This window comes from Halyomorpha halys, unplaced genomic scaffold, assembly GCF_000696795.3.
Source record: "Halyomorpha halys isolate HHAL.00 unplaced genomic scaffold, Hhal_1.1 Scaffold141.1, whole genome shotgun sequence".
Taxonomy (NCBI): Eukaryota; Metazoa; Arthropoda; class Insecta; order Hemiptera; family Pentatomidae; genus Halyomorpha; species Halyomorpha halys.
Window position 1 is genome coordinate 161,844 of NW_027111321.1, and position 18,672 is coordinate 180,515.

The following is an 18,672-nucleotide window of genomic DNA, read 5'->3' on the forward strand; positions in this document are numbered from 1 at the left end:
TTTAAATACTTGAGTTTTTATTTCACCGCACCCAGTCCATTTTCCTTTTCTAATATTATTATTTTTAGTTTTAAATATGGATTCTAATATTTTTCTACTTTTTCGTTAAATGTGTTACAATATCATGTATTTTTTATGAAATACAGTAAGTATATCTTATTGAGATTAAATTTATGTTGTTTTGTGATGTTTATATTATAGAATTTAGGTTTTTTATACTTTTACAATTTGCAATTTGTTGTGTTATTTTTGTTTTAAGGTTTCTTGAAGTTATAAAAATCTTTTCACAATTTTTACAATCCTGTTGGAGCATTACCTCCTGTTAATCCAAATATTTTATAATATCCTTCATATTGTTAATATATTTTAGTAATTTTTTATTATATAGTCCTAACTTAATATCCTGTTGGACATAAATTGTTAATATTTTTTTTTTATATTACGAAACAGATTAATTTAGTTTAATTTGATTTATATATATATATGGTTTGTGTTTTGTTTATTTTTATACAGCACATTCTTCAACACAGTTTCACAGATTTTTCATCATGATTTAACTAGTATTATTTTAGTAAGTCCTTTATACTATTATTTATCTATCCACATCTATATTTTATAAATAATTAAAATTATGTCAAAAACAAAGCAGATATAAAATTCTAAGTTTTGATAAATCTTTAGTCATTAATATAAACATTGGTGGTTAGATAAGAATTTTAGACGACAATTGAAGAAAAAAAAAATTTAGTACAACTAGTCATTTGCAAATTTTTCACTTTTTGAACAAGTAACATAACTCTAAAAAGTTAAAATGTTTTTAATTTTAGTTTGAATACCAATAAGTGAATAAAACTTCAACATTTTCAACAACACAGTGGATGTGTGATTCTTTAAAAGATATATAGAGAAACTTTCCTCCTCAAATTACATAATTAATTCTTTGCGGAACTAATGAAGGAAACTAGAAGTTGACATCTTCTTTTATGGTAAAGGTTCCAGATTAAAAATAATTTTTTTATAAAAATCCTTATGGGCAAAATCTATTCAGGATTGTTAAGGACATAGGATATCGAATCAAACAGTTTTAAAAGTCAATAATTTTAATAAAGTCTGTCTCAGTAAGATTATTAAAACAAAATTTAAAAGCTTCAAGGGGAAATAATATCCTTTAATCATAACAATTAGTTACCATTGTCGAAGTTATGTTCATACCACAAAAGATATTATAACTATTATTAATAATTTATGTAGGCTAAGCAAATAATGAGATTAATTTAATAAGATAGGGAGAGATCAAAGACTGAGAATTTAACAACAAAATAATCTTGATATAGCAATAAATTGTAAAGTTAAAAGGAATTAAGTAAAACAATAAAAATACATAAATTACCTGTGCACAGGACTAACATGTATGAAAGAAACCAAATGACGTTAAAAAAGACAAATAATTAGACCGAAGAATTAATACAAATAAGCATTAGCGTCATACTGAAATAAACAAGAGCTAATATCAGCTGGAAGTTTCGATACATACGATACTCAGTGTATCGATACTTTCCATACAACACATTAAAGGTATCGATACTTTTCTTACGATATGGTGTTTCATTAAGAGCCTATTGATGGATCTATACGGTTACTACTTGTCACAAATTCAGGGCTTGTACAAATGCTTGGTAAAGAAAGGAAGCAATAAAGCAATCCACATGCTTGTCTGTTTTTGTGAAATTTGACGGCTAACCCTTTCAATTTAACCTATTTTCAGTGTCTTTTGCACGAGACTATCCCACCCCCAATGCTGTTACAAACTCATTAATTCCTTAAACAGATATATTTATTTATAATAGGGGCATCCATGATCTTTAGTTTAACATGTCAATGCGTGTTAAATGGAAAAAAAAACTTATGTTAAATGGAGAAATATTTACTTCTTTTAGCTTGTTTAAACGATATAACATATAACATGGTTGGGAGTCTGTTACATGGAGAATCACGTCAAGCAACAGACTAGATGGGCTCGTCATTTTGAGTTAAGTTACTTGCTCATAGTTTGTGTTTTGATTGTGTTAGTATTGTTTTGGATGTTTTAAAAACCAATAAAGCAATGGATAACAATTATAATAATGCAATGACAGATGTCAATTAGCTCATCTTGATTCTCTTCCTCACAAGTTAAAAGATCAACAAGACACTCAGTAGCCAAACTTTTACACAACTTGCACTTTTAACTCAATTTAGGCATGTTGTAATAAATTACTTTAATCAAAACGTAGAAATAAACAATAACATGAAGTTTTTGGAAGGAAAGGTTATAAAACTATAATAGTAGCTCTTATGTATTTAACATTTAACACGACCTTAAATAGGGGTGCTCACAATTCTATACTTATAACATTTAACACATCATGAATACCCCTAATTATTGTTGGAAAGTATGCAATTTATGTATAATTTAGATAATTAACAATGTATAGAACAAATCGATAGAATTTTAAAATATCTTAAACTATAAATAATGACTGAATTCAAAGGTTAGGAAAATTCTTTAATTAATTAAAACAGAGATAGCACAAACATTTATCTGTTGGTAGTTCTAAAACAAGACTAACTGAACACAAATGTGTGAATGCGGCACAAGCGCTCTTTGATTTGTGCCCAAAAACTGACACTCAACAGGAATACCTTTATATAAGATATTACGAGTACATCAAGAAGGTAGTAGTATTATATTGTATACTTATGTATGGATTTATTGAAGTATTTAGTTTCAGTTCACTCATTCCTATTAAAAACTATAATCGAAATACTTTTAAATTTTAATAACTTTAAATATTAATATACAAATTTACTAACACCAATTGGATAACTCCATGGTTACGCCGTAATATAAGCCAATAAATGAATGTAATCTAATCCACACCCTCCTTCATCAAGAGTTTAAAAAAAAACTTTCAAACTATAATACTGGATCTACGCGTTTTCCGATTGCCGCAAATCCAAGACTTGTACAAATGTTTGGTAAACAAAGAAAAAAAAAGCGTCAGTATCCACGCTCTTGTTCTTTTGTCTGCAATGATATTCAATTTACTTTATTCTCATTGTAAAAAGGAACAAAATAAAGATAATTAGAATAAAATGAAACACAAACATCAGCAAATTAGGGGTAGATGATAAAAATTCATAGAAATGGTACTACATAAATCCAACTTTCATTCTAGATTTGTTATCAAATACTTGTTAATTTAATTATCCAAACATTTAATGTCTTTATAAACTGATACTTGTGCTGTGTTAAATAAAAAATAAACTGTTAAACTTAATTGACAAGATTTAAAACAAAGTATTCACAATGAGTCGATAGAATTTTACAATAAACAATCTTAAAATGGAGTTGACTTTTGAATCTGTAGGTTGAGGAAATTATTTAATTAAGTGAAACACAAAGAGTACGAATATTTATCTATATATATATTCTAAAACAAGGCCAACTGAACACAAACATGTGTATACAGCACAAGCGCCCTTTAGTTTGTGCCCTAAAACCGACATCCGATAGGTCAGCCACAAATTCAGGCCAACTTGTACCAGCCATTCTAAATAACCTGAAACGTGCAGAGGTACCTTTAATCATTTCTTGTTCAGCCAAGAGCGAATGTTAACAAAGAAACAATAAATATATATAAAAAAACGATGGTAAGTAGTAGGTCAGTCCCAATAATAACTAAGTAATATGAGATTTAATAAATGTTTTTAATCCTCTTATTTTTGTTTTCCAAAAGAGAGCCATGCTATCCCAACAAGGGATTGAGAAAATGATTCACAAGCGGAGTGTGATTAAAAAATTTAAATAAAATTAGTTTTTTATTTTATGAATGTAAAATAAAAAATCCTTACTTTTACTCATCTAAGTAATGTAACTTGTAAAGTATTCTTGACCTTTTACTCTTCATCTATTCCAGCATATTTTTTTAACTCAAGCGCCACTGACTTCACTTGACTAGATCTATTCCAAGTAGGTTCGTTTTTTACGTTTTATTTTCTTGTGCTTTATTTTATACTCCTTCCCATCTCTATTCTCTTCTTAAAATGTTTTCCTTAACCTCGTTATTAGTTATGGTGACCACATATTATTATTGTCATATTTACTTCTTTATCTTACTTAACTTTATATTTTATTTCTTTATTACTTTATATTTCTATTTCCTTAACCCTGTTATTTTACTTACTTATTTAATTACCTATATATAAGTTTTATTTACCACTTCTTTCATTATTTTATTTTAAATAATTTTCATTTTGTATATATATTTACTTACTAGATTTTCTATGTATTTTATTATTTTTTCTTTCCTCTTAATTAATTTTAATATTGCTCTTCTCATACAGCCTTTATCATCTTATAATTTATTTATTATTATATTGAATGTTTTCAATATGTTTTGTAAATACTGCGCCAATCGTACCACTTTTTTTCTATACCATAAATTTTCGACTTACAGAGCCTCAAGGGCCAAAATTAAAAACTTGGCGAGGTTGCGGGGCAAATAATAATTATATACTTTATAATTAAAAACTTATATACATTACACCATTTATGAATCCATAATATAAGCTATTTTATTATTTTCAAATATTCCTGTATATCCTTTTATTCATTGGTTGTTATCTTGTATTTGGTTCTTAGCCCTGATGAAGGCTTAAAATTCTGGCTGAAACGTTGGCACTACTACATACGTTTTTACTTATTTGTGTTCTTCACTGACCGCACCCAAACCATCTTCTCTCCTTTATTAAGAAAAAAAAAAGAATGCAATTGGAAAATATTTCGTAGAATATATAATTATTCTTAAAAACGTGATTAAACTTAAAATTTTTAAGCCAAAGATTTTTTTTCCAAGTGGCTTAAACGAGAAAACATTAATTATTTATTGCTTTGCCTATCGATAAGTTAGAAGAGCTATCGATTGTTGTCTATCGACATAAAAGAATAAAAGAACGGTTTCAGTGTTGGCAGGTACAGGGAGTACGGTTATGAGGTGTTGCTAATTTTTGTTTAAACTTACAGCTAATGGTCGATCTTCCAATCAGGTACTGTCAGTTATCAACATATTGTTATTAAAGTCAACCAAGAATAGTTATTTTTGTCAGATGAGAAATGTTTAACTTAAATTTAGGTTGCTTTTCGTCCTCTTAATACTTGGTTCATTCAGTTTAATTGACCGATGTTGAATAAATTTCTTGTTATTCTTAAAACATAAGATTTTATTTTATCCTTGAAAATGCCAAAAATCGTGTTCCTATTATGAAAATCAATTAAACATATTGCTGAATAGTGTAAACATAGTATTCAGTTGGAAGTGAGAATTATCCAACACTGTTATGCTTTAATGAGTTGTTGGTTGCTAAAGATTATATCATTCTTACTGAGTGAACAGTTCTGTTACAGTTCATTTAACATGGTCAATTGAGTGGTGAAAGCTCTTTTGCTGAAAAAAAAAGTATTTTCCTCCAGTCTGGTCAGTTAATTTTATCTTTTGTTCTAGGTCTGTAGCGATTTTTAGTGCAAGACCATGCCAAAGTTCTTCAAATTTATTGTAGTTTTTATTTTGATTGAAACTGTACGTGCTTGGGATTCAGACGATCTTGAAATTTTTGATTTAGTCGAAGAGATTGGTCAGAGTTTCTATGAAGCTCTAGAAGTTCCAGAGGTGGGTTTATATCCTTTCCTAATGTTGTTTTTTTTTTTTTATTTTTGCTTGTATGTATTAATCTATTTGTTTATTAGAACGCTGATGCGTCAGTGATAAAGAAAGCATTTAGGAAACTCTCGCTTGCATTACATCCGGACAAAAATGCTGCTCCAGATGCTAACGTCAAATTCAGACAGGTAACATTTTTTTTTTTTTTTTATTGTTTCACTTCTTTTGATGTAATTCTGTAACCCACCAGCCATCTTGTGTTCTTGGGAGTATAAAATGTCTTAAATGTTTTTCATCTAATATACAGCTATTGTTGAGCACTAATTTGCTCTTATTTATTTAGTTTGGAATACAAATTATAGTTTTGTTAATTTTTTCATTAGTTTCATCTCATTTTTAATTTCATCGACAAACTGACTTCAGATTGATTTGTAATTGTGTGTTTTCTTAAAATTGCATTATGTTATAGTTCTTACTATTCAGTTAACCTTGAAATTAGCAGTGATAATTAACTAATATATTTCATTCATAATATAATATATTTTTAGATTATAAAATCATTCTTACTAAATGGAGTTACAGTTAAATTTTGATTAGCCATCACTTGTGTTTCCTTCAATTTCTGTAAACTGCCTGTATTGTATAACAAACAAAAACAAATTCTGATTTTTAATTCATGAATATTTCAAAACAAAATATTAACAGAAATGTAAAGAATAAAGTGTAACATGCATTAATAAAATAAGTAATTTAATAACACAATCAATATTTAACTTGATACAAATAATTCGATAAAGTCAAATTAGTTTTTAAAAATAGGTCTACATATAATCGTATTTAATATCAGAAGTTAGGTACATAGTTCAATTTTTTTTATTTTATTTTTTTTTTTTCGCCTTGAATTCATATTCAACATTCTAACAAATCTTAATGAAGTGAAACTAAAAAAAAAAAAAAAAATTATATGGGAGTAAATTGATTTTGTGATGGGAGGGAGACGGGAATGTTCGAGATGAAATGATAGTGGTATCACTGGTCAATTCCAGCAGAAAAATTTTCATATTGTAATATAGGAGTAGGAAGTTAAAAGATCTTAAACGCAGTCCAATTGAGTGAGCTCCTCTAACTTCATACTGTGTAGTTCAAATTGATGGTGTTAAAAGAAAGACTTTAAACAATATATAATGTAATGGTGACTATAACTAAAAATAATGAACAAATGCTAATTTTCTCCTATAAATCTTAAAATTATTTAATAAAGATTATTTTTATATTATCAACAAGTTTAGCTTATTTTTATAATAACTTTACGGTCAGTATAGGACTCCAATGGGAGTCTTGGCTGAAAAAAACAAAACAAACAAAAAAAACTTTATGATCAAATGATCGCCAAGTTTTTTTTCTTATCTATTAAGAAGGAGATGGTCGGGGTGTTGATAAAAAATAGTGGTGACTACTTGTTAAATGTTGATGTTTGGACTAGAGATCCAAATATATATATGTATATATATATATCAAATTTGAAATTTGTTTTTATAAAACTTAACCTTAATTATGTATGTAATTTCTGGTGCATTATTATTCTAAAAAAGTTTTAAAATTACGAATAATTTGTCTTAATTTTAATTTTTTGTTACAATTGGAAAATTTTCTAAATCATTTATTTTAATAAAATTTTATTTTTAAATAATGTTCTTTTGAGATAATAACTGTAGATAGATAAGGTTTTTTGAATATTATCTGGGTTTTTTTTTAATCCTCTTTGGCTTTCTCCGTGATTTGCATTTAAGCCTATCTCTACATTCGTTAAACGATACTAAAAGTACATTATCAGTCAATGACCAGGAAGTCTCTCAGTACTCATCCTGTGCTTTTTGTTTCTGTATTATTATCTCGGCATATTTACTGTAGTTGTAAAATGGATGCAAGATTTAATTATATTATTTATTTAATGTTTTATTGAAACTCATATTATGAACATCTTATTTTCCAATTTAAAAAAAAAAATATTAATACTCTTAATCTCTATTGCTTTGTACTATAAAAATTAAAATACTCTATTTATAATCTTAAATACTTAATTGAGACTGGTTAATATTGTTTAAATACATAATTTATACCCATTATAGTCTTAAAACCTTTTATTTTCTTTACAGGTCCGATGTTTCAGCCATCATCAGGGACAATCTTAATACAATTTGTGAACTAAATAATTTAAAAACAGAACTTCATGCAGGCTATTCTGCCCAGGTAAATTCAACAATTTCTAATTAGTCAATTTTCACATTAAAACAAAAATTAAAACTCTTTATCACAGTCACTTATTTGTTAAAATTGTTTTATGCCTTCTAAAGGTGACTGTGATAAAGAATTTTAATTTTTGTTTTAATGTGAAAATTGACTAATTAGAAATTGTTGAATTGACCTGGGCAGAATAGCCTGCATGGAGTTCTGTTTTTAAACTATTTAGTTCAAAAATTGTATTAAGATTGTCCCTGAGGGTGGCTGAAATGTCGGACTTGTTAAGGAAATAAAAGGTTTTGAGACTATAATGGATATAAATTATTTATTTAAACAATAAAAATACTCATCAAAGTTTAATACTTTAATTAATCACAATGCCACTATTTTTAGTTCTTTTTTTATTATTTATATGAAGATGAAGAGGCTCTGTTTAAATCTTCTTACATTATATTCATATTATCTCATTACAATCCTTTGTTCAAAAAAAAAAAAAAAACTTCTCCATACTCGTATAATTTGTTGTGTATGTATATACAGGATGTTTCAGGATTAAATCTCTATATAAAATATAAAATATGAATTAAGGACCTCAAAATAAAAATAAAATATCCTATGAAGGTTTGTCTGTATATGTTTTGTTTAGGAGATATTCACGTCTAAATATTTTCATTGTTAAGCGTTATGTAGATTATTATAAATAAATTAATATTTTATTTCAACTATTTCATTAATGAAATATAAAAATTAATATTCATATTGAATGTTGTTCAAAGTGATTACTTTGAGCATTAGGACAGGCTAGGCAGCTTTTTTTCTTCAGCACAGCAGCAGTGGCCGAATGGCACCACAATTTATAACAATGAAAATCTTTAGACATGAATATCTCCTAAATGAACCGTTTGTGGACATTCCTTCTTATGGAATTTTTTTCTTGTTTTGCGATTATTAATTCATACTTTCTCTTTAGACACTTGACCCTGGAAGATCCAGCACAATGACTGATTATTAACCAGGAGGGTCCAGAATTCTTAAAATTTTGAGATCATATAGCTCATCTACGAGAGATATGGTCCATTTAAAAACAAAATTGTATTACATTTTATTTCAGAAATACATAAAACCTGAATGTGGCCTATTATTAATGACTTCATTTTTGAAAAAGTTTTATAAGCAGTTATTAGGAAGACCGCCAGGTGGCCTTTTGTCACTTTGCTTTCCTGAAGAATATTAACTGATGGATCTCAGCGGTGTGGTGATCGCAGCAGGTATCTTTTTAACTATGAAAGTTTTAGAAATTGAAAAGACTTTCTACTCTCTTTCACTGATAGATCAAGGAAAGATTCAACCGGTCTGATACGTGCAGCATCAATATGCAATTCTGTTATAGACAAAATTAACAAATCTGTTAGCAGTTAGTGCAGAATACTGTTCTTTTCTCAGTAATATGAGATCATATTGCCCGCCCACAAGAAATGTGCACCGCTGAAAAAAAAATTGTTTTGTATTTTATTTTTAAAAAAGTGGTCCAATCTGAATTGGGTTGTAAATAAGTTCGTAGCGTTTTTTACTGGTAATTTCAATAAAAACTTCAGATTCTTGTAAATATTTTTTAATCAATTATATATGACCCATTTTGATCTATTACATGTTGCCATCTTTCAGGTAATTTTTAATTCTGTTCTCCCAGAACTTCTCAGATTTTTGCGCCATGAACTCCTCTATGTGTGTTTTACAATCCTTGAGTGAATTAAAGTGTTTCCCATTAAGAGAGTTTTGAAGGGCCCAAAAGAAGTGAAAATCTGTTGGGGCAAAGTCTGGTGAATAGGGTGGGTGGGGTGGGTGGGGTCACATCCCAGCCAAATTCCAATAATTTCTGCCGAGTCTGCAAAGACACATGAGGACAGGCATTATCATGATAGAAAATTATGCCTTTGCAATTAGCCAATGCTGGACGCTTTTGCTCAACTGCTGCCTTTAATTATTCCACCTGGGCACAGTATACTGCAGAATTAATAGTCTGGTTAGGCGGGAGGAGCTCAAAATAAAGGACACCCTTCCAATGCCACAAAATGCACAGCATAATCTTTTTTGGATGTAATCCTGCTTTTGGAGTCGTTAACGACGGGTCACTTTGTTTTCTCCAGGACTTTTCCCTCACAATATTATTGTAAAGGCCCCACTTTTCATCCCTAGTTATCAAACTCTTTAAAAATGGATCATTAACATTGCGTTTCAGGAGGGAAACACTAATGGATATGCGGTCCAATAAATTATTTTCCGTCAAATTATGAGGAATCCATATATCACTTCGAGAAACATATCCTGCAGCCCTCAAATGATTTGAGACACTTGCATGAGACATATTAAGCGTTTCTGTGATATCCCGTGTCGTAGAGTGAGGGTTGTCTGGGAACAATTGAATTGGGTCCTAATCTCAACAATTGAAGGACCACTCGAGCACTTTGCATCTTCCAAGTCAAAATTTCTGGTTCTAAACCGAGCAAACCACTTACGGACAGTGCTTTCTCCTAAGGCATCATCGCCATACACACTGCAAATTTTGTTAACCGTGTGTGCAGCAGATTTTCCTTTTCAGAAATAAAAAATCATTAAATGACGAAAATGAATTTTTTTCTCTTCCATTTTGAGCAAGCAAAATACCACTTAAAGATAAGGAATCTCGTTTGAAACTGATGCATAAAAGCACTTAACTAATCTTTTTTTAGAATATGTAAACATCATTGACCAAGTAAACATGATTTTATAAACACAGAGTGGATTAAGTTGAAATATTGAAAAACGCTACAATCTTATTTTACAACCCATTAGTTTTATACTGGAAAAGAATTTTCATAATATTTGCTGGATAATTTCTAAATGGCATACTGTCACTCTTTTCTCAAATTGTTTTTAACCAATAGAACAAAAAGAGGAACACATCTTGGTGGTGTGAAGATAGCTTAATATTTTATTCATAATGATCATGCGACCCCTGTTACAGCTCAAGGCAGAAAATATTCGTTCCAGAATAATAATATTAATAATTAGAATAGAACAACCATTTCCTATCTCAATTCTAATAATAATAAGTAATAAGATATAACAAGAACTCACTCTATCGGGGCAGCACTGCTGGTATTGGTAAACTCATATTCTTCTATTACAATATAAAAATTTTCCTGCTAGAACTGAGCAGTTTGCCCTCCCTCTACCACTTATGTTTATCTTGAGCATTCACATCATCCTATTCACGTAATCAATTTATTCCTTTATAATTTTATTTTCCCCTGAGCTTTAGAACGTTAGTAAAGAAATTTCACTTAAAAAAAAAGTTATAAATAGTTTTGAAGCTATGCTAATCGATGTACTTGGCAGACTTTTTTAGTTACTTTTTAATAAAGAAGTTTGTATTTTTCTTTAAAGTTTTAATATTGTTATATATAATGTTCCAGCTCGTTGCGATACATGACGTCCTCAGAGACTCCACCAAAAGAGCCAAATATGACGATGTCCTCCTCAATGGTCTTCCCGACTGGAAAGAGGCTGTGTATTATTATAGGAAGGTTCGAAAGATGGGTTTGATGGAAATGTCCATCATACTCTTTATTATCATCACTATTGGCCAATACTTAGTTGCTTGGGCTGCTTACTTCGAGAAGAAATATGCTATTGTAAGTTTCTTTAAATTTCTAAAATATCTTATTTTATTCATAGCTTATATCTTATATAAAAAATTATTTTAATTAATATGTATCAACCAAAATGATTGAGGAAAATCATATAGACTATATTACACCTAAAGTTTTTCATTATAAAGAGAGAGAGAAATACTGTATTCATCTATGCTGCCTAAATACATCAGGTTGCTATCTCACACAGCATACTTATCAATCCATAATCGGACATATATAAATTACACATACATGGTATAATAAGATATAAAGAAAACAATTTTTTTCCCTACAGTTTCCTTTTACAATCAATTTCGGTCTATACACCAAATACAAATGTTGTTTCAATTCATTCCTTTTTTCTTTTCCATTTCTGCTCCTCCAATTTCACCATTTCACAATTTTTTAATTCACCCGATCAACAAATTCACTCTCCGGAATGAACCCTCCTAGATCCTCTTCAGTGACCCGCTAAACAAATTCACTATTAGACGGCAATGTGAGATCAGACCATCATTTATAGTCACAGCAGTAGATCAGTTTACCAAAAATAAACACATAGATACATTTTATGAGAATAAAACTAACACATAGATTCAAAGGAAAATATAATAAAAAGCCGGTTACAGGAAACACTTGAATGGATAAATTAAGTTTAAAAAAAAAATAAAATAAAATAATAGTACTAATAAAATAAAATAATTTAATGAAAAAATAAGTTAAAACATAAATAAATATTTTTATAACAATTTTAGGAGAAGATGGTTGGGGGTACGGTCAGAAAATAACATAAATAAGTTTAAAAAAAAAAACTTATCTAATAGTGCCAACGTGTTTCGGCCAGAATTTCCAACCTTCATCAGGGCAAAAAACAAAGAACAAGATAGCAACCAATCAATAAAAAAATATATATACAGAATGATTAAAGTAAATAATCGAACAGAATGAAAATTAATAAAATGGAAAAAGTAATGGAATTAGTAGAAAAGAAAATTTATGTATAGGTAATTAAATATGTAAGTAAAATAACATAATTTAGGAAATAAAAATATAAAGTTTTATAATGAAAAGAAACAAAGAAATATGAATATAGAAACAAAATATAAAATTAAGTTAGACTAAAGAAGTGATTAAAAAATATGACAATAATAATATGCGGTGAACATAACTAATAACGTGAGTAAGGAAAAACAGGAAAAGAATAGAGAAGGAAAAGGGGGTAAATAAGAAAGATGAAAAAAAAGAGAATAAAACTTACAACCCGCCTACTTGTAGCAGATCTGAAATCTAAGTGAGCTCAGCTCAGACTCATAAGACTCAAGAGTTAAAAAATACATTACGAAGATAATGAAATTATCGCAAGGTGAGAATACATTATAAGTTATTTGGATGGGCAAAAAATAAGAAACTAAAAAAATTAAGGAGAAAAATCTTTACAAATATATGTATATATTGTAATATGCTCTTTTTTAATGAATAGTTGATATTGATAGATTAATGATTTAGTTATGTTTTCATTTTATGTATGTCGTTTCGGTATTGTTTTGGATCAAGAAGCAAGCTAACCTGTTTTCATTATCTAAAATAAATACGCTTTTCAAAACAAGAAAGATGGCAGTGCGCGTCCTTCCGAAGTGTTCGTTGGGTTGTTTGTGTTTTATAACATGGATTGAAATTTGTCAAGTCTTGTTCCTATGCAGTAATTATGAAAAAGGAATAATCAAAGAAGAAATGGAAGAAAGTAACAATTATCAATAAACTATTTACATCGCAAATCATAGCAAATAAAGCAGAGCGATTGTACTACAATCGATTATATTTTGGATCGACCAGTGAACATTGAAGATAGAGGAGAGGAAAGGGGACTTTTGATTTTACTGGCTTTGGGAGAAGACGTCCGTTCGGCTAGAGGCGGGAAGAAAATAAAGCCATTGTTGGGAGTTTGGATATAGCATCATCGTGAAGAAGAGATCAACAATTATCAGGGGAAGCTGTGTAATTGGTTAGTCTTGTTTCAAAATGAATTTATTGTATTAGTAAAATGTCTAGTAATTAAGTTAAAGTGTTATTAGTAATAAAGTGTTGTTTGTTTCTGATTGCCAGGAAAGCCGCCCTGAGAAAAGTCTCTTATGTTATAAAATTATATTATCTGTTAAATATTAAAGTTTTTAATTTGAACCCAAGCTATCTCTTTTATATTTGAAATAAGTTAGTAAGATGTGTCTTGTCAAAGTTCGTTGAATCGTGGCCATGTTGAGCAGATTCAAATATTTTAAAAACTTTATTTTAACTTCCCATAATAATTGAAATTACAATACATTTAAAAAAAAATAGAAGTCAAGAATAAGTGTTAAAGAACAATGTTCATAAAGAAAACCGCATGGAAAAACTCAAAACTGTTGTGCAACAATCAATGTTTCCATTGAACATCAAAGGAAAGATCACGGTTGGTGAAAGGGATTCGTTGCTTAGGCACGGGCGGGGATTTTTTATCGCTTTGAAACAGCCGCCATTTTTTATTCCCCTACCTATACTTGGCAGACTCATCAATTTTGACTATTAATTATACATGGTTTTCATTAAATTAATCCAAAATTGGGGTGAGATAACTGCATTTTTTCTCCTCTTGGGCTCTTGTACTATCTTCTCATATATATAGTCCGCAGTCAATTATCTTCCCATCATTATAACAATTTTATATTATTTTCAACATTTTGTTGTTTTCTTTTCTTCTCTTATTCTCTTTTTTGGGGTTTTTTATGTTTAAAATAAATAATTAAATGCACGGTGTTCGGATTAGTGAAAAGTCTATATTAAAGAAAGTATTAAGAAAAGTGATATAAAATAAAATTCAACAATATGAATGTATATAATTATTTTTATTTATTTAATCTCTTTTACATATTTATTTGGAAATTTGACTTTATGAAGTTTTAAAAAAATAATATCCCTGGTCACTAGCTGTATTTTGGGCAGATATGCTTTTTTTTTTTTTCTTTTACATCCTCAGTAATTGCTAAGTTGTGATTTAATTTGTTAAAATTATAAGATTGTTTATTCATAAGTGAAAACGAGTATAGAGTTCTCCAACAAACTTTGTACTATACATATTTCTACTGTTAATTAAATTAGTTTTACAGAATCAAATTATTTATGCAGTAGATATTATGTATTTCTAATTTCAATAAAATATATTATGAACACTTTGATAAGAATTAGATAACCAGATATCGGAATAGTGTACAAATTTTCATAGTGATTACAATAATTTGCTTTACACATGTGCACTTTTATTTTAAAACCAGTTCGGATACTGGAGTATTCGGAATGAAAAAATTACACTGTATTATACACAAATTATTTTTTTAAGAAACTATATAACTGTTGAAACATGAAACATTACATATGATAATTTTGTTTTCCTATTGAACAACATTTATTACCTTTAAAAATTTTTAAAAACTTGGAAACAAATCCTTAAACACCTTACATTTTAAAGTCCAGTAAAATATTTGTCACATTTTTCTTTAACACTAACTTAGTTTAAACTGTATTAGTTTGAACTTAACAGTGCAATCTGTGGGATTAATTGTTAATCTATTCCTGTTCTGCAAAATGGAGGTGAAGTTCCTTACTTGTTTAATCTGCTTAGTAGTTCAGCATATGTTACATTTAATTTATTGCACAATTTTGATATTCTTCTATTGTAATGTCTTCTAAAAGTTTTCTTCTAAAAATATTCTTATCTTTATCTACTTTTTAAACGTCTTGAAAATCTAAAAGAAGTCCTTTTTCTGCATGGTGTTGTACTAGTGCTGTATTTTTATTTTATTAAGGGTTATATTTGTTTTTATAGTTATTACTAAGCTGTTATACTATGAAAAAACTTACAGTGAAATTAAAGTTGTTTACAATAAAAATATTTTAATTTAACATTCCTATAGATGTAAATGGATTGACTGGAAAAGGGTATGGAATTTTTTTTCTCACTCTCAAACTTTAATTTACAACAAAATACATATATGTTACAGTGATTGAAATATAGATGTTTCAAGAAAAGTTGACATTCACTAGTCATGGTCGACTTACACTGGGAAATTTAGGGTAAGTTGAATAGTAAAATTGAAAAATGCACTTTCATTAGTGAAGGTCAACAGTTGCTAGTGAAAGTCAACCTCACCTACAATGCTGTAGTAATTGTTCAGAAAATCTCATAGCAATAATTAAGAACCGCTCTTCCTTAATAAAACAAAGGTTTAGTTTTTTATTTGTTTACTTATAAGCAGAATATACTCTAAGAGGCCAAACACACACACAAAAAAAAAAGTGTGATATAATCTACCCTATCATTATTATATTATTACAGCTTCAATTGGATCACAGCTGTCGATTTCCACTTTCTGCAGAAAAGGGATAAAAAAAAAAAAATTCCCAACAGGTTCTTTACAGTGGAGGTCAGAGCTGAATTCACATAAATACAGTCCGCAGAAAGAAACAATTAATAAATGTGCTCAGTGAAAGTTAACCTTCACTAATGAAAGCTGATCGGACTTGATTACAATCAATGGACATTTTAGTTAAGGTTGACTGTCTATAGCCACAGTTAACCTTACTCAGTATTCAGCTTTCATTATAATCCTAGTGGGTGTGGCATGGAGCTGATACCAATATATCATTTTCGAATATAAATAAGAAAAAAAAAAGTGTCAAAAAAGATAAGTTAACAAAACAGTTATACGTAATCTATAATCCTTACCCGGATGTCTTGGACTCAAATTCTAAATCGTTCTATTGATGGAACATCAGTAAAGCATTCGCTGGTAAGGTGAGGAAAGTAAAGTTGTTTTTAATAATCTAATGATAGAAGACAGATACAGAAGAACCTCCTGATCGTAGAGCAAGAAATGATAAATGATTTTTCTCCAGGCATCATATTAAAGCAGATATAATAAGAAAATTAATTTCGTTAGCACAGTTCAACAGTATAAGAATCTCACCAGGTAAAGAATGAGAGTCTGACTTTATCTCATTAAAAGAGGGGATTGTTACCAAGAAATGAGATTTTCTGAAACTTTGAGTTACAGAGTTTCCCTACCTCCGAATCCGACTTATAGTCTTATCACAATTCTCATTGAAGGTTTTATAGTCTTTTGTTCGAGTGAAGGAGTTCAATTTGATCTATAAATGCATTGGAAAACAGGCTTGACTTCAAAATGTCAAATTTTTTATTGTAATTGAAAAATGCTTTTTTCATGTATGTATTTTAATCTATGGTTTTTTTCTCAGGAGGAATTTGTGAATCTCAAAAGTAAGAAATTACAGAAAAAGCAGAAGAAGGGTAAAGCAGTGGATATGGAAACTGCTCAAATACTTCCAGAATTAGTATCTACGCTGCCAAAGCCAACGTATGACTTTGAATTATTTTTTTTTTTTATGTTTATATTTAATTCAATATCCTTGAGATGGTCAATCTGAGCTTATTTATATTTGTTTAATATTATAAATATATTTTTTTACATTCCAAGGGGGAAAGAAAAAAAATTAGAATAGTTCATTCCTTAATTTTAAGATGTTTTGAGGAAAAATTTTTAATTTCGCTGACGATTTTGGTGGTTGTTATTGTAAAAACAGTCTAGTATCTATTTTATTAAATTATGTCCACAACTTTTGCTTACACATGCTCTAAAAAAATCTTTATTGATGCACCTAAATGGTTTTCAAAAGTGTCTTGTCTTCAACAGAAATGAGCTTGTGTAAAAGTCATTTTGTATATTTTTATTTGTTTTCAGATAAAAAATGGAAGGTAAGAACTCTGTCAAAACTAGAATTTTCAATGAGACCTAATATAATGCTTACATTTAAATTTTGGTCGACTTCTAGGTTTTCTACCCAGCCGGTTCAGTGCTGACTATCCATTTAAAAAAAAATTATTTCTAGTCAGTGTGTGTGAGTAAATATGTGTATGTGTGGTGTATGAGTATATGTATGGGCGTGTATCTTTATAATTATAATAGTCCATAGGCGTTGATGACCAAAAGGTTTTATGCCTTTTAGCAAAACTAAACCAACATCTTATATTCAGATTTCTTTAAATATTATTAATTTCAGATTTGTTTAAATATGATTAATTTCAGATTTCTTTAAATATTATTAAGTTCAAATTTCTTCAAATTATTAATAGCAAATTACTCAAGTCATTTTTATTTTCTTGAGTTACTTTCTTGGCTTGTTATATTTTATTTTATCTAATTTTATCAAATATTGCAGGGTTTCTTGTACCTTACCAGTTCAGATTTGCAAGTTGTGCTATTTTCTTGTCAAGGATTTCCCAGTACTTTTTTACCGTTGGGTACAAAGAGTCATCGAAGAGAGGAGAACTGCGAAGGAACAGGATGTGGAGTGAGTATATATTAGATACGGCATGTTAGCATAATATCAGACTTAGATGCGTAAGAGGAATTTAGTATGTTATGTTTTTATTTCCACTTAAAATAATTTAAGCTTCAAAGTTTTTTTATCAATCTGCAAATTTTCAACATCCATTGTCATTTAGAAAAGGGCTAAAACAAGAATCAATAATGAAAATTTTTTTGTAATATATTTAAAATTATTTTAATAAGCATTTTTCTACTTATTAAGTGGGTTTGACAACCTTGATTTGACAAGTTTCTAACTAAAAAAAACTTTTACAATTGTGTTTCCTATAGAAATCATTCAAAGCTGTAAAGATTTCAAATAAATTTCAATCCCATCGTAGAGTCTGTTTAACTATCAAAATTGAACATTAAAAATTAGAAAAACATTAGGATTTCAGTAAAGTAGATCAACAATTTTTTTTTTTTATATAGTGAAGTTAGCTATTAGCATTTTTGTTACTATAGTTGCTGTCTTATCACTTCATCTATTAATTGATATCAAAGTTTCAATAGTGTTCGATTCAATAGTGTTTGATAATAAAATTCTATTATCTGTTAAATATTAAACAGATAATAGAATTTTATTTAAATTTTATTACATAAGAGACTCTTTTCTCAGGGTGGGTTTCTAGGCAATCAGAA

At 28.7% G+C, this 18,672-nt stretch overlaps 1 protein-coding gene across 1 annotated transcript in view; it reads left to right on the forward strand.

Annotated features, from left to right (window-relative positions):
- The first annotated feature begins 4,971 nt into the window (after positions 1-4,971).
- Positions 4,972-18,672, forward strand: part of LOC106678412 (uncharacterized protein F54F2.9) — a 23,383-nt gene continuing 9,682 nt past the window's right edge. The window contains exons 1-6 of the mRNA XM_014416899.2: positions 4,972-5,088; positions 5,544-5,708; positions 5,786-5,887; positions 11,396-11,614; positions 16,901-17,019; positions 17,882-18,013. Of these exons, the coding sequence (XP_014272385.1) occupies positions 5,571-5,708; positions 5,786-5,887; positions 11,396-11,614; positions 16,901-17,019; positions 17,882-18,013 (710 nt within the window). The 5' untranslated portion in view covers positions 4,972-5,088; positions 5,544-5,570. The remainder of the gene's footprint in view (positions 5,089-5,543; positions 5,709-5,785; positions 5,888-11,395; positions 11,615-16,900; positions 17,020-17,881; positions 18,014-18,672) is intronic.